General features: G+C 48.0%; 1 protein-coding gene across 1 annotated transcript in view; it reads right to left on the reverse strand.

Annotated features, from left to right (window-relative positions):
• The window catches only part of TGM1 (transglutaminase 1), a 52142-nt gene extending 34900 nt beyond the window's left edge, over window positions 1-17242 (reverse strand). Inside the window, 2 exon segments of the mRNA XM_080979707.1 lie at window positions 3316-3531; window positions 17111-17242. Coding sequence (XP_080835833.1) covers window positions 3316-3526 — 211 coding nt within the window. The 5' untranslated portion in view covers window positions 3527-3531; window positions 17111-17242.
• Between the last annotated feature and the right edge of the window lie 218 nt (window positions 17243-17460).

Genomic DNA, 17460 nt, shown 5'->3' on the forward strand with positions numbered 1-17460 from the left:
TGGCAGCTACCGAAATCACAGATTGGACTTGGGCAAACTTAACTAGATTAACGGTTAAAATCGTTAGTGGAGTATCACTTGTAGTTTAAGGTTGAATTCTGGACATAACGGAAGAGGTAAAGGGTTCGGATGATCACAAAAGATGTGGGAGGAAATGATTAATAATAGGACCCACAAAGGGGAGGATGGAAGGAGATTCCTTGGAATCTTGTGTTTATGATTTACGTTTGACATATCTCTGTAAAATTTTAAGTTGAAAAACCAAATAAATAAAAATTTAAAAATAACAATAACAGATTGATCCGTCCTGGAGTGGAGAGAGTTGGGGTTTTGTTTCTGTACCTTTCTCTCTCTTTTGTAATTTATATATTGGAAATCAATAAGACTACATTTATTAACAAGACAGAATCTCTGACAGATGCCCACCCCACCTCTGCCAGTGAAATTGAGTCCCCCACCTCAGCTGGAGGGAACTGAAGTTCCAGCTTGTCAATATCTTTCTTAAATTGTGGCGCCCAGAACCAGACACAATATTCCAGGTGGGGTCCAGCACAGAATTGTGTTAGCTTTTTCTGCTGCCGCATCACACCGTTGACCGATGTCAACATCTCGCCTGGCGAGACTCCTTCGTTGGAAACAGGGAGGGCCTGAAAACATATGGAAGGAGTACAGCAGAAACCCATCGAAGGGTACAGAATTTATTCCGATGCATTGCCAACAATTCTGCTAAAGGATCGCCAGTGGATTTCTCCATTCAGGGAAGAGAGAAGGGTTCCTAAAATATTGGCAATAAGGTTCACATGTCAAAACAGTATCAGTCATGTGCATAATGCCTTATTTATTGTTTTATTGTTGTTAGCCGCTCTGAGCCCGGCTTCAGCTGGGGAGGGCAGGATATACCGTATTTTTCGCTCTATAAGACGCACCAGACCACAAGATGCACCTAGTTTTTGGAGGAGGAAAACAAGAAAAAAAATATTCTGAATCCCAGAAGCCAGAACACCAAGAGGGATCACTGTGCAGCGAAAGCAGTGATCCCTCTTGCTGTTCTGGCTTCTGGGATAGCTGCGCAGCCTGCATTCGCTCCATAGGACGCACACACATTTCCCCTTACGTTTTAGGAGGGAAAAAGTGAGTCTTATTGAGCAAAAAATACGGTAAATAAAATTTTATTACAGAAGACAAGAGGGGAGATCTCTGTCCCCAGTGCTTACAGCAGCCTGGTGACATCCAGATGTTCTGGGCTACACCTCCCATGATGGTGCCATCCAGATGTTCTGGGCTACACCTTCCATGATGGCGCCGTCCAGATGTTCTGGGCTACACCTCCCATGATGGCACCATCCAGATGTTCTGGGCTGCAACTCCCATTATGGCGCCGTCCAGATGTTCTGGGCTGCAACTCCCATGATGGTAACACGCAGATGTTCTGGGCTACACCTCCCATGATGGCACCGTCCAGATGTTCTGGGCTGCAACTCCCATGATGGTGCCACGCAGATGTTCTGGGCTACACCTCCCATGATGGCACCATCCAGATGTTCTGGCCTATAACTCCCATGATGGCGCCATCCAGATGTTCTGCACCACAACTCCCATGATGGCGCTGTCCAGATGTTCTGGGCTATAACTCCCATCATGGGAGTTGTAGTCCAATACATCTGGATGGCACTGGGCTGGTGAAGGCTGATTTAGTCAGATGAACTTCTATTTTTGTAAGCATGTGTGTTTTAAAACCTCTCTCTCAAAGCTGAATTTCAAATCAACACCTTCCTACAAATTCCAGTTTCAAAACTTCGAGAGAAGCCCAAAAATCTGTGCAGCTGCACCAGAGTACAGAAGGAGAGGGGAGAGACTTCATCAGGCAAGGTCTTCTTCCACTTGCCTCTAGTCCCTGCTTCTCAATTTGGATTGTATTATTTTATGCTCTGTGGCTTGCCGTTGTCTTATTGATGATTGTAGTTTAGAAATTATTTGTTGTAACTGTTAAGAGTGGATTTCGTTTTAATTTTTATATGCTGATATTATTATTCTATACTATTCTAATAATTGTTGAACGCTAATTTATTTGATGTAGGTTGCTTATTTTAAAGTTACATTTCATTATCACATTTTTGTCTTGCGTTAGATTGTTATGAGGTGGACATTCTTTGTTTCTTCAGCTTGTAAACCACTTTGGGTATTGTAAGATAGAAGGACGGTATACAAATTAAAAGGGATGATGATGAGCAGGATTTAAACACGTCTGCACACTCAGATATTAATAGGCAAGGTGTTAAATTGTTTTTATATGCAACAACAGTGGCAAGAGTATTGTTAGCCCAGAAACGGAAACAAGAAGAAATCCCGATGAAAGAAGAATGGCAGACAAAATTAATGGACTACGCAGAATTAGATAAAATGACAGGAAGGATTCGAAACCTGCGGGACCAGAGATTCACAGACGACTGGAAGAAATATACGAACTATTTGAAGAGCAACTGTAATCAACAAATTACGCTAGTAGGACTACAAGAAGTTTTGTAAGGAAAAATATATGAAACCTTGCAAAGCACAGAAAGGATAGAGATATTAGTTATGAGGTTTAAATGTAATAGTGGAAGTAAGAAATGTAATTGGAAGACTGGAGAAATACCAACTAAAGAACAATGGCAAGAGAAGTTGATGAACTATGCAGAACTGGCAAAAATGACAGAAAGACTTAGAGAAAAAGACAACAGAGACTTTGAAAAAGATTGGGAACCATTCATATTATATTTGCAGAAACAAAGAAAGGCAATAGACTTGATGGCAGGATTTAAATAAACATCTACATTATTAGCACCAGAAAATGTTTGGAAGATAGTGAAATAGGATGATGTATTTAATTTTATTTTTATGTTTTTAAGGTTTGATGTTGTGTTATTCATAACTTTCTCTGTTGAACGATAGCAAAGCGGGTGAAAATAGAAACAAACCAGAAACGTAGGTTTGGGGAAGTTTTGGAGGGGAGGGAGGAATATATAGTAAATGTTAAGAATTTGAGATGCGTGTAGTGAACGAAAATGAAAAATGAATAAAAATCTTTTTAAAAAAGAAATGTATATTAAGTGAATAGATTGGAAATTTTTCAGATGTGATTGATGGAAGTAAAAATAAATGGTATAAGATATGAAAGTATGTTGAATTACTGTTGAAAATGTTATGTTGAAAAATTAATAAAAATAATATTTAAAAAATAAATAAACACGTCTGCACACTCTGCACAGTCTTTTGATTTGACCCCGGCTCTCTCGCCTGGCAAGTGTCTTGCACACCCTCACCCAAGAAGCTCACCTCGGATGACAGGCTCTCTCCGTGCTCCTGGGACCTCCCCAGGCGAGGGACCCCAGTCGTCGTCCCCCTGGCCCGAGCAGCAGGCGCAGCATTTGTGGAACCAATTCCTCTTCTTCCTCCTGGGCCCGGTCTCCGGCTGATTGGGCTGCCGCACGCGGTAACTGACATTGGTCCATCGCCCCGCGTCCCCGCGAGTGTCTGCCACCGGCATCTTGTCTGCAGAGAAGGAAGAGAAGAAACCGTGAATACAACCCCGTTTCCCGGCACTAGGGGCACTGTAGCTCCGGAGGACAAAATTTCGAGTCTGTACTACAGTGGTAGGACGCGGGTGGTGCTGTGGGTTAAACCACAGAGCCTAGGGCTTGCCAATCAGAAGGTCGGCGGTTCGAATCCCCACGACGGGGTGAGCTCCCGTCGCTCGGTCCCTGCTCCTGCCAAACTAGCAGTTCGAAAGCACACCAGTGCAAGTAGATAAATAGGTACCGCTCCAGCGGGAAGGTAAACGGTGTTTCCGTGCGCTGCTCTGGTTCGCCAGAAGCGGCTTAGTCATGCTGGCCACATGACCCGGAAGCTGTATGCCGGCTCCCTCGGCCAATAAAGCGAGATGAGCGCTGCAACCCCAGAGTCGGCCACGACTGGACCTAATGGTCAGGGGTCCCTTTACCTTTTTTACTACAGTGGTACCTCGGGTACTTAATTCGTTCCAGAGGTCCATTCTTAACCTGAAACTGTTCTTAACCTGAAGCACCACTTTAGCTAATGGGGCCTCCCGCTACCGCCACGCAATTTCTGTTCTCACCCTGAAGCAAAGTTCTTAACCCAGGGTACTATTTCTGGGTTAGCGGAGTCTGTAACCTGAAGCGTATGTAACCCGAGGTACCACTGTACTCAACTGTTTTATTCACTCCACTCCAGACATAGCTGCATTTTAGCAGCAGAAAACCCTATTTCTCCCAGCTGGGAGGCTGGCAACTGTGTGGGAAGCATGCAATGGGCATTCTAGAGAGTCATCACATCCGTAACTGACTACTAGGCCCCAGGATAGAGGCTGGCACAGCGACTGGAACAGTAACCCAGTATCTCCTTCAGCGATGGTGGGTCTTCCTTGCTATCTGATAGCATCTTGGCAGAGGCAGAACTTATACAGAACCGCCATGTCAGCGGGGGGGGGGGGGGGACGACGGGACCCATAGCTTCTCCCCAGATTTTCCCTTCCAAAACTAGAATTGGATGCCAGAACTCGCAATCCGAGTTCTCTTGGCAAATCTTTTTTTATTGATTTTCATTTTTTTTTAACAAATCGGTCACTAATGAAAACAAATTAAATCGAAACAAATTTAACGTTTTCCCAAATCGGAACAAATGTAACATTTCCCCCCCAAATCTGACTTCCCGCACGCCCTACTAGATGGTTCCCCATCATATTCCCCAATTAATTCTAGTTTATCTTCAAACCTTACAGAACATCGCAATATCCATCTATCAATTCCTGCATGCATATTGAATTAACTTTTCCCGTTTCGACACGTGAGGTCCCTTATCAGATGGTCAACCAAATCATTAATTAATATTAATTAACAGAGAATAAAACTTCCTCCCATCTGCAGAAGAAACATAGCAGTCTTTTTGCGATTTTGGAATCAGAGTTCCCCTTTGCTCCACCTGCAAAGACTCCCTCCCAGATTAGACAACTCAGAAGTCCTGGCTTTCAAACTTCTAAGGCTCAGCCTGGGGGGAAAAAAATCGGTTCTCATACCTTGAACTGAAGGCATGGAATTCCAGAATTCAACAGGGGGTGTTTCCCCCAACTTGCCACACCGCCTGTTGAATGTGGGACTGCCACGCCTCTGTCAAGAGCACAGGCACCGTGCCAGAAACAAAAGGTGGCAACCACCCCAGGCTGCCACCAGCCGAAACCACAAAGCCTCGCTTTCCTCCTGGCAGCCAGGGAAACGGATTGGTACACAAATAAATTGAGTGAGAGTATGACTCTACTCTAAAGCCTCTTCCATCATCAAGCCCGGCTTCTTTCTACATTCTTATCCAGGGCTGGGACGCTGCTAAACACCAGCTCTGCCATTCATTTTTAAGCCACCTTTGTCACTTCCTGTGGGTGTTCTCCCCAGCCTCTGAAAACCTAGGATTATATGGCTAGAAGATGCTGCCCAGGTGAGAGTCATTTGAAGGCCCAATCCCTTCTTTAAAGCGATATAATCCTCTCTGCATCCCAATCTGCTCTCTTGGCTTTATTTCACAGCTTTCCCTTGCAGAGTGATTGATCTCCAACCCAGGTGGATAAAAAAAAAAAATCAAAAGATTTTTTTTATTATTATTTTTTAACGTATTGGATTTTTTTTTATTTAAATTGGTTTTTTAAAATAAAAGGCTTTTGGAGGAAAAATCTTTCTATTTTTAAAAATAATATATATTTTTAAATTTCCATTTTATAGTATTTAAATACAACCTTATTCTTAACTTTACTTCTTGCTCTTATGAGCTAATCGACTTCCCTCCTGTCTCATGGTTTTCATAATTCATTTCTATATCATAGCATTTGTACCTCTTCCAATTTACCATACATTTCACATACTCCAATGATCCCAAATTTTAAATAGATATAAAAAGGTAATACTCATTAACATTACAAGTCTTGTTAATTCAACCCTGCTAGTGTAGTTCTATGTTTACAATTATCCTTCAAATGTTGTACAAATTTACTCCAGTCTTTTTGGAAAGCTTGATCACTCTGGTTTCAGATTTTCCCAGTCAGCTTCGCCAATTCTTCATATTCCATCATCCTCATCTGCCACTCTTCTAAAGATAGTTTTCTATTTAAGTTACATTATAGTCCATCAGGAAATAAGGATTTGTTTCAAGTTTTTCATGTTTGCTAAAACTTAAGGTTATTTTTTTTTAATTGTTTAACCACATCAGTTAACCAACATGAATACATGCTATAATGTCATTGTTTTAGTTAAATAAATTGTTTAAACTGTTACTAAGGAAATGATTATTTTTCTCCTTCCAATAAGGTGCAGCAGAAAAGTTGTCCAACTATAAACAGTTAACTTATCAAACCTCACAATAATTTCTTGATGATTGGTCAATGCATTTCTAATAGTATAACCAAATCTGTAATTTTTGAGATAACTGTAAAAACTACTCTGAAAATTTATTATTCTGAACACGAAGCCTTCACCTGGTTGTAAAATTAAGATGATGCCAGCAAGAATGAGTCTTTCTGTAAAAATATACATGATTTAAATCAAGTCTTACTGACTAGTAATTTAAATCGATTTGATTTAAATTAAATCCACTCTGTCTCCGACTGTCATCCCTGACCACTGACCACTGGCTGGTGGGAGCCAGGCCACAGTCAGGCCATATATTTAAAAGCGCCCTTCACACCCCAAACTACAATTCTCAGAGTGGACGAACAATCAACCCCTCTTCACGGGAGATGGCAAAACTGACGCCACTGAAAGAATATACAAATTTGAAATATTTCAAAGGAGACTGGAAACCTTTCCTAGTCTATATTAAAAGTTAATTCCCGTGCGTGAAGGCCACAACGGGGTTTGAAGTGCAAGAAAATAGCAGAAGATATTAAAAAACATGCTGGAGAGGAGGAAATTAGAACCTTAAAATACAATTGTATGTAATTTGGGTTATGAAAATCGATATTGGGTGAGCACGGAAGGTGACTAGTTTGGCTGAATTGGAATATAATTGCTGAGTAACAAATGTATTCCATATGGGGGGAAAAGAGAATCAAATATTATTTTTAAAATTCCTCTTCACAGGGAGCACTGGGAATTGTAGTTTTGCAAGGGGGTATCCTGACAACTTTCGGCGCGGCACCCTTAACGAACGACAGCTCCCATAATTCTTTGAGGGAAGCCATGACTGTTTAAAGCGGTGTCATGGTGCTCTAAATGTACGGCGTGTCTGTGGCCCCAGAGTCCATTGACACTGGAGATCCACCGGTTCAAGCACAACATTTGCCAACCTGGTGCCCTCCTGGTTGTTTTGGGGGGGGGGTAGTGGTGCTGCTGATGGGACTTGTAGTGCAAAGCACTGGATAGGCAAAATTGGCGTCCCTCTAAGCCATCTCTGGCCTCATTCTAATCTGCAAAAAACAACAGTTCCCGTCCCAGAGGACTCTGGAATCCAAGACCACAGTCTCCCCGTTCGATCTAAACCTGGTTTTTTTGGCAACTGGGCGCTTCCCCAGATGTTCTCAACTGCAACTCCAACCAGCTCCAGCCAGCATGGATGTAGTTGGGAACATCTGGATGGGGACTAGGCTAGGCAAGGCCACTTAAATGTTTTGGGAGGAGGGTACCTGAAATATACTCAGAGTCGCAAAGTGATTTCATGCTCTTTATTCAGCTCATAGTGGTAAGGAGGGATGAATGAAAGTCCCCTCAAAGTATCTGCTTTCTATACATTATTTACACAATGGGCTGCACATGATTGGCTAATTCTGGAATTCTACTGTAAGCCAATCAGGTTGTGGATTCACTTATATCTGGCGCATGATTGGGTGGTTCCTGCCAACCAATCATACTGCTGCATTGTTCTAGGACCAATCAGACTGCTGCATTCTGAATCCTATTGTTCTAGGACCAATCAGACTGCTGCAATTTGGATCCTATTGTTCTAGGACCAATCAGACTGCTGCAGTTTGGATCCTATTCAACTCAGTACATAACAGTACCGGGAAGGACAGACGTTCTCTTTCGACCGAGACCAGTCCCTGGACATCCCTTGTGGCCATGCCGCGTGGGGTTGCTATAGATCATGGGTAGGCAACCTAAGGCCCGGGGGCTGGATCCGGCCCAATCGCCTTCTCAATCCGGCTTGCAGACGGTCTGGGAATCTGCATGTTTTTACATGAGTAGAATGTGTCCTTTTATTTAAAATGCATCTCTGGGTTATTTGTGGGGCACAGGAATTGGTTGATTTTCTTTCTTCCCAAAATATAGTCCAGCCCCTCACAAGGTCTGAGGGACAGTGGACCGGCCCTCTGCTGAAAAAGTTTGCTGACCTCTGCTATAGACTAAAACAGGGGTCGGCAAGGCTTACCTTGCCTGGGCATGTTCACTGCCGCAGAGCCCGATTCTGGCATCCGCGCAGTGCGTGGGGACTCGCCAAGCGGGCGGCTCAGTTTGGGGGCGGCTCGTGAGCCGGTAAAATGACCCCCGTGGGCCGCTTGTGGCCCATGGGCCTTAGGTTGCTGACCCCTGGACTAAAATATCTGGAGAGCACCAGGTTGGAGATGGCAGGATCCTGGCTTTATGAATCCCACAGGCCCTGACTATAATGCTCACAGGATGTGGACACAGTGTACATTTAAAGCAGGCAACGCCCCTCCAAAGAAGCTTGGGAACTGTAGTTTATCTGCCACAGCGCTACAGTTCCCAGCAAACCACGGTTACCAGAATTCTTTGGAGGAAGCAAGCGGCTTTGAAGGTGCTCAGTCACTGAGCTATGACCCCCTCTCCTTCTTCCACCTCATTTCTAAGAATGTGTCTAGGGGGAAACCCGAAATCTTGGCTGTGCTGACCCGGACCCCCCCCCCCAAAGAAAGCCAGACACCCTGGAATTTCCCTCCTTGAAATCCAGTGCCCAACCTCTTAATCCCTGGGGTTTTTGTTTTGTTTTCCAGGCTCCCTTCCCCTTTTCGCGTGCAAATATTTCCTGACTCAGCGGTGCTGTCCGGTGACTTTGGACACGAGGGCTCCCATCTCTGGATGTGGAAATCCGAGGGTCAAAAATAGGGCTGGGCGGGCGCCCCAGAACATACCGGGCGACCTCTGCCCGCCTGCCCTCTGCTCTAGCTGACATCACTCCAGATGTGGACAGATGTTTCAAAGGAGGAAAGGAGAGACGTCAGGAGTTGGCAGAAGGTCCTTGCGCTCAGCCCGGATGGCGAAAGAGAGAGAACAATTCAGAAACGCTTTCGTAAAGCTGGAATTGGCTCCGTTCAAGGCTTTGGGTATTTCCCTGCATGTCGAAAACAGGACTTTGGGAAGAGGCCACAGCAAAGTGGAAGGGCGAAAGGTCCCTGGTGAAATCCCCGTTATCTCCAGGAAAGGCCTGTCTGAAATACTGCTCCCAAGAATAACAGCTATGGGGAAAAGGTGGGCGATAAACCTCACAGAAACAACAAGAACAGTTCGGAGTTGGGTGGGTCAACATCCAGAGGACCAGATAGCCGGGGCTGGTGACAGGCCTCTGCCTGAGGGCTTGGGGTGCTGCTGCCTGTCCGAGCACGCTATGCTTAGATAAGTCGGGCCATTGATCCACCCTGTCCTGTGCTGTCTACACAGACTGGTAGCAGCTCTCTACGGTTTCGGACAAGGTTTCTTTTGCGAGCCTTTCGTGAGATGCCACCTGCGCAACACACGCCTTGCTTTTTATTGTCGCAAGCTGATCCTGCAACGAGTGCTGTTTTTACAAACCCACTCCTGCGGCGAGACTCCTTACGGGGTCCTCACTGCAAGATCACATTCACCCGTGCTATACCAGCTGCACTATAGGACCCTCGTACCTACGGGACCGCCTCTCCTGGTATGTCCCACAGAGGAACTTACGGTCTTCAAACAAAAACACCTTGGAGGTCCCGGGCCACAGAGAGGTTAGGCTGGCCTCAACTAGGGCCAGGACCTTTTCAGTATTGGCCCCGACTTGGTGGAACGCTCTGTCACAAGAGACTAGGGCCCTGTGGGACTTGACATCTTTCCGCAGGGCCTGCAAGACAGAGATGTTCCACCAGGCCTTTGGCCAAGGCACAGTCTGACCCCCTGTCTCCTCTGTAATCCTCATAGAACTCTAGCCCAATGGTTGCCATCAATTTGAGTTGAATTAATTTTATAATGAAATGATTTTAGAATGTTGTACTATTTTATTGTTGTTAGCCGCCCTGAGCCCGGCTTCGGCTGGGGAGGGCGGGATATAAATAAAATTCTTCATTATTATTATTATTATTATTATTATTATTATTATTTTGCACCCAGCGATCATGGATTTGTAGAGCTGGAAGGGACACCACGGGTCATCTAGTCCAGCCCCCTCCAATGCAAGAATCTTTTGCCCATCGCTGGACTCGAACCCACGACCCTGAGGTTAAGAGTCTCTTGCTCTACCAGTGTGGGTCTGCCTTTCGCCACAGCTTTTTGACGCTGCGCGGTCTATCCTTTTCTGAAAAATATCCACACACGGAAAGGTCAAGGCTCGGGTCTGGGTGGAATATTCCTGCCCCCCGAAATGGACTTTATTCATTCGTTTTAGACCTTTCTGCTTTTCCGCGCTGCCTTCAGGACACCTGGCACAACCCCAGAGAAAAGCTAAAAATGATAAACCTGTTGACAATTAAAACCGCAGTTGGCTGTTAACATAATGAGGCATCGTAAAACCTGCTGCTCAAGCGGCGTTAAAAAAGCAATATCCATAATGATTAAGCAAACAACTTTACTTGCTTTGGAAAGTGTAAACACAGTAGACTGTTCCTGACGCCCAAAAGACAACAGAGACGGCACTAAGGAAACATTCCAACCTTTCCCTTGTAGGCGCGTGTTAGTGGAACTCATAGCTGGGGTGCCACCACAAAGAAGGCCCCGCATCTGGGAGCCACCCACTTTCAAATGTGGAAGCTCCTTCCGGTGCTTTCCAGAGGTGGAAGCACCGGATTTCTGGGGGCTCACCTCCATCAACAGGCAGGTTCCTAAGAGAAATACAGCGTCCCCCAACCTGGTGCCCTCCAGATGGGAGTTGTGCTCCCTCTGGAGGTTGCACCATTTGGGGCAAGGCTGGATCAAGGATGCCTCGCTCGAAACCAGCACGATGAGCCTGGGAGCAAGGGGGAAGGTGCCCCAGGTCCTTTAAGGATGGCACACACAGGAATTTACATCTTTATCCTTGTTTGTTTCCATAGGGCCATTATCAGCTTCGCCGAGCGCAAGAGTAGCTTGCCCCAAGGAGCTTACAATCGGCTGGAACAAGCAAAGGCCTATAGAGTGGGTCACCTAGATGCCTCTGGGAAGCCCGGCAGCAGGACGGCGAGCAATAACCTGTTATTTCTGCTGCTCCATGGTCAACGGCTAGTATTCAGAGCTCTGGGATAGCTGTCTAGGGTGGTAGCCTTATTTTCCATACGATGGGGCCAAATATTTCTCAAACGACGCCTTAGGCAGCATGGAACGTCCAGTTCACGCAAGTTGGGGCAATGGGAGTCGATGGGGGAGGCTCAGAATTAATATACGTGTCTGGAGTCTGGATCAAGCCAAAGGCCCATCGAGTCTGGCATCTCAACCGGTTCTTGACTGAAATAAATAAATACGTATCCAGCATTCTGTCCTCGCAGCAGCCAGCCAGATCCCCATTCCTGAGCTCTCTCTCTCTCTCTCTCTCTCTCTGGCCAATCCTCTGTTCAAGCCCATCTGAATGGGTGCCCTTATTGCGTCCAGTGGCAGTGAGTTCCACAGCTCAACTGCTCTCCCGGCGAAGAAAGACTTTGCTTTGTGAGGCCCGATGATCCCAACATTCAGCTTTGCTGGATGTCTGCGAGTTTTGGCGTTGTGGGAGAACAGCTTTTCTCCGTTCTCCGCCGTGATTTTTACGCACCTCTCTCATTCCCTCCCGTCCCTTTTTCTCTAAACCTCCACTCAGCCGGCTGGGAACGCCGCTATCTTTAAGAGCTTGTTCCCATGACCACCAGTTAGCATGCTTGGAATACCTCTGCCTTGCACACATCCTGCCCAGGCCACTTTGGGTGGCACCGCAGAGTCCTTGGCCAAAGGTTTCCTATGCCAACCTGAAAGCTAACAAGCACTTTGTGGCAGCCTTGATGAACGTCGGCAGGGAAGAAACAGGAACGTCCTTATCTACAAAGACGCATTTCGCAAGATATTAATGCAGGGACTCCCTGGGGTGCTGGGCTAGACTATGGTTTCAAGCACCTGGGAGTTGTTGTGGAAACCGAGTGCCCAATTGTGTCTGTGCCCTTCCTTGGAGGTTTTTAAGCACGGATGCTTTAGCTGAGATTCCTGCATCGCAGGGGGTGAACTAGATGAACCTAGGGGTCCCCTCCAGCTATTATTTAGGGGTGCATCAAGATGGAAGTCCGTTTAGCAGCAGCCCAGTGTTTGTCTTCTTCAACAAGGGCTGCGGCTCAGTGGCTAGGTAAAGGTAAAGGGACCCCTGACCATTAGGTCCAGTTGTGGCCGACTCTGGGGTTGCGGCGCTCATCTCGCTTTATTGGCCGAGGGAGCCGGCGTCATGTGGCCAGCAGGACTAAGCTGCTTCTGGCGAACCAGAGCAGCGCACAGAAACGCCGTTTACCTTCCCGCTGGAGTGGTACCTATTTATCTACTTGTACTGGTGTGCTTTCGAACTGCTAGGTTGGCAGGAGCAGGGACCGAGCAACGGGAGCTCACCCCGTCGCGGGGATTCGAACCGCTGACCTTCTGATCGGCAAGTCCTAGGCTCTGTGGTTTAACCCACAGCGCCACCCGCATCCCTGGCTCAGTGGCTGGGCATCTGCAATTCCCCCTCTCTGCAGTCCTGCAGTGCTGCTGCCAGCCAGAACAGGCAGCCCTGACCTTGATGATTCCTTTTAGTTATAAGGCAGCTTCCCAGTGTTCCCATCAAGCCCAGGAGTCTCAGGGGTGGGGAGGAGGGCTGCTGCAGGTTGGGTTTCCCCTGCACGGGAAGAAAAGCACTCTGCCCATGCTCAGGGGCCCTCTTGCACACTGGGCGAGATCCAGAGAATTAATTTCCTCTCTCATCCGGGTGGCTGAACAGGTGGACGTCCTCAGGGCCTGGAATGCAGGAAGGAGCTGAGGCGCGGCTGAGGCCAGGGACTTGCCTGTGCGTTGGGAGGACTGGAGACTTGGGAATATCCCTTCCCAGGAAAAAGTTGCTCATCTCCCAGGGTGCCCCACCCACCTGCTGGCCAGGTAGCCAATGGGGACGGGCTCCGTGCAGCTAATGAGGGTGCCAAGGTGTGCGAACGGTGAGGTTTGCCGGTTCAGCTGGATGGAGCAGGTGAAACTGAGTTTCTGGTTGGGCCATTAGCTGTAATGAAGCAACAGCTAAACAAGCCTCGGGGCCAAATCTGGGAACCCAGGAGACCTGGCTTGCAATCCTTTTCCCAACAGCAGGTGGAGGTTTGTAAAGAACTCCAGGGTCCTCGATCCAGGCTTGCCATATCCCTCCCATCTCTCGCAAGGCCTTCGAACAAGGACATGACAGGCAGAAATCCAACAGGTGCAGTTGGGGAGGAAAAAAAATCTGCCTCTGTTGAACTTCTGCCTGCCACACAGGAGCCCTGCTAAAAGTGATGCCGGTCAAAGCGGTTCTCTTGCTTTTGGACTAAACTTTGAGGCCCCCTTCCAAGAACTCTCCTTTTCTCTCAGGACAGAGGAACAGAAAGTGGAAGTCGACCGAGGAAATGCTCTGCTCTCGTTTTCGTCTGGCTGCTGCCTTATTATTTTTTAAATATTATATTATAATATAAATAATAATAATAAATTTTTATTTATACCCTGCCCTTCCCAGTTCAGAAAACCGGGCTCAGGGCGGCTAACAACAAACTTAATTGATGCTACAAAAAACAGCATAAAATATGGTATAAAACGTGAATATTGATGGTAAGAGGAGCCCACACATCCACACACGCTGAAGAAATAAAGAAATAAACCCCAGCAGAGAAACAGGGCTGCAACTTCACCCGAGAAGAGAGCATTTCTGAGCGTGTGCAGAGTTCGTTTCTTTCGGCGCACGGTATCACACCAGGCGGAGGGGGCTTCTAGGCCAGAAACCGCAGCTTACAAACTGCCCCATCTATTCAGAAACGAACCATTAGAAAAATAAATATGCAAGGAGATTCCTGAAACTCAACACACTGAACCCCAAGAACTCAGGGGTTATCTGAGCCCCCCCTTCTCCAAAACAGCTCGCCCTCTTCCTCAGCACCCCCAAAATCCCTGCGCCACCAACTGAGTCAGATATCTCAACTAAAGCATTCACAGCAGATGGCAGGGGCACCAACTCCAGGGGGCCGGGGGGGCGGGCACCCACAATTTTTTTGTTTTGGGTGCCCAGTCTCCCCCCCTCCTCTGCCAGCTGGCTGCCACCGCCTTAATAATTTTGGTTGCCCTTTTCTGAACGTTTTCCAGCTCTGTTTTCAGTTGAGGCGACCAGAACCCTACAGGGTGTTCCTGATGTTCTTATCCTGTAGATTTGTATTTGCTTTAGCTGTTCCCCTTCCAGATCTCCAGATCTTAAGGCTTGCATCAGCTCTCACGCCCTCCTGTTGCTGGATTCCCCTTCCCTTTGCAGTGTGACCAGGGCGATGGGACTGTGTCCCAGGGGTGCAGCACCCGCCTTTTCGTACAGAAGGTCCCACCAGGCTTAATCCCTGGCCCTGGCGAGGGCTGGGAGAGACTCTGAAACTCTGGAGAGCCACTGCTGCCAGCCAGAACAGGCAATGGTGGATCCCGATGATCTGATTCAGGACAGGGCAACATCCTACAAGGAACCAGGCAGAGGGCCTTCTTGGTAGTGGCACCGGCCTGTGGAACGCCCTCCCACTAGATGTCAAAGAGAAGAACAACTACCAGACTTTTAGAAGACATCTGAAGGCAGCCCTGTTTAGGGAAGCTTTTAATGTTTAATAGACTACTGTATTTTAATACTTTGTTGGAAGCCGCCCAGAGTGGCTGGGGAAACCAGATGGGCGGTGTATAAATAATAAATTATTATTATTATTATTATTATTATTATTATTCCTAGGACCTTCTGAATGATTCGGCCCTGGTTTCTGGGATGTTGCTGCCTCCGAATCTCTCCAAACAGCCTCCGTTGCAAATCCATTTCCAAAAACCAGAACAGGGCAGAGTAATTTATTATTATTATTATTATTATTATTATTATTATTATACCTCATCTGACTGGGTTGCCTCAGCCCCTTTCAGCGGCTTCCGACAGATATAGAAACATAATAAAACACCACATATTTAAAAGCTTCCCTCTATAGGGCCCCTGTAAAGGAAATCCCCGGTTCAGTCGTGGAACATCCCCAAATGCTGTGGGCAAGTCCTTCTCCATTTTGGCCAAACCCGCCTTGCAAGGCTGTCCTTGTGGAATCTTTGCAAAATGCGAAGGTGTCCCCTTACCCGCCCTGTCCTGACTTACAGGATCAGAAAGAAATATCTATTTAAAAGAGAGAGAGAGAGGTGAGGGGGAAGCCGTATTTTCAACCTTCAAAGCCCGCAGCTTCTCAATGTCTCCTATGTCTCAGATTCCTCCAGCTGAGATTAGCAGCCCATTCATTTCCTTCGCCGCACCAACACCCGCAGCTCATCTGCATCGCCTGGCACCCTCTGCCCCTTGGCACCGCTGCCCTGCCCTTTTCCTAGCACCCATCAAGAGGGAGGTGCCCTCCCAAACAAGGCTCACCCATCTCTAACAACTTGCAAATCCTCGCCGGGGAATCACGGCCACCAAACCAGAACTGACATCATTCAACTGGGATATAAATCAGATTAAGACCGAGTCAGATTCTCGCTCCGTCCTGCCCTGTATTGTCCACACGGGCCGGCAGCTTCTTAGAAAAAGCTGAGCCCTTGATCTGCCCCCGAGACCCCTCCCCAAATCCCAACTCTGGCCCAAAGCCCCCTTCCCTATTGAAATGGGCGCCCACCTGTTTTCAAAACCAACTTACTGGATAACAAGGAAGGGGGAATCCCTCTCAGCCAGCCCAGTTGGATAAGATTGGATTCTAAACTTAATGGGTTTATGGGGTGTCCCTCATTAGAGAGGAATGCAAATTACAGTATTGCACTTGTCTGGGGTGCGACCCACTGGCCATTCTGCTGAGTGGGGCCAGGGACCTCTGCCCCATAAGTCCTGACCTGAGCTGGCCACCTAATACATTTGGACCCCACCCCAGTTCCTCTCCACCCCCCAAAAAAACTCCCCAGCATTGCATCACTGGGAAAGTCACCTCTTCCAAAGTCTCAAAATGTTTTCAGTGCTCGCCTCCCTAGCACCCACACCTCCCGGACATTAATTCTGCCCCCCCCCCGACATGAGACCCTCTTGAACAGTCTTCCATGCGCGCCCCCCCCCCCGCCTTACCAAAAACGCACGTCTCTTTCCAGGCATTTTCTTCAACTCCCTCCCCCAAAAACCTTCTCCATCGGCAGATTTCTCCATTCGCACCTGTGACTGCTCTGTCCTCTCCTGTCCCGACTAGACCCCCCGCCGGGTCACCCCCTCACTGATCTTCCAGGCCAACTCTCCCCCCGTAAAAAATAACCAAAACCCCATCTTTCAAATGAATGCTTAAGATCTAGAGACCTATCCCAACTTCCCCGGAGTTTTTAAAACGCGCAGGGACACTTCAGGTTGCTCTTTCGCCTACTGACCTGCGGAACTCCCCGCGACGCGGACCAAGCACCCCCGCAGCTCATCCACTCCTGGCACCAACACCCACACCGGCACTCTCGCCACCCCCCCCCAAAAAAAACCACACACAGCATGCGCAACAAAGTCCCTCTTTCCTCCACTGATCCCTGGACGCCCCTCCAGAGGGTCCATCACCCCTGGGGCTCCATCCGTGCCCCCTGGCACCCACACCCTTCCCGTGCCCCCTGGCGCGCCCTCCTTCCAAATTCTCAGCGAAGCCATCCTTTGCTCCCACCCGCGATCCTCTGGGCGCCCCTTTGCGCATGGCCAGGGCGCGCTCTCCCCTTGGCACCGAGGGCGCACCCGGACTGGCACCCACCTGGCGCTCAGCAGCCGAGGTCGACCCGCTCCCGTCTGGCCTCTGCTTCTCCTCGGAGCTCTCTGAAGTGGAGAGGGCTCTGCCAGCGCCTGTCTTCTGTCAGGAGCGCGGGGTGGAGCCGCCAGGGTTGGGTGTCACAACTATGAGAAATATCCGGGGAGGGAAAGGCACCTCTTGCACCACGGGGTAAGAGGGAAGCCTCCTCTTCTCTGGGCATGTGGGGAGCTGGCACGGTGCCCACCAGGGTGAGTCAAGGGGGAGGCAAGCAGGAGGGGATGAACTGGCTGCCCCCGCTGTGGGTCTGCAAGGAGAAAGGGGGGGGGTAGGGGGGGTACAAGGCTTCCCCAGAA

This window comes from Podarcis pityusensis, assembly GCF_964106645.2.
Source record: "Podarcis pityusensis genome assembly, chromosome: 13".
Taxonomy (NCBI): Eukaryota; Metazoa; Chordata; class Lepidosauria; order Squamata; family Lacertidae; genus Podarcis; species Podarcis pityusensis.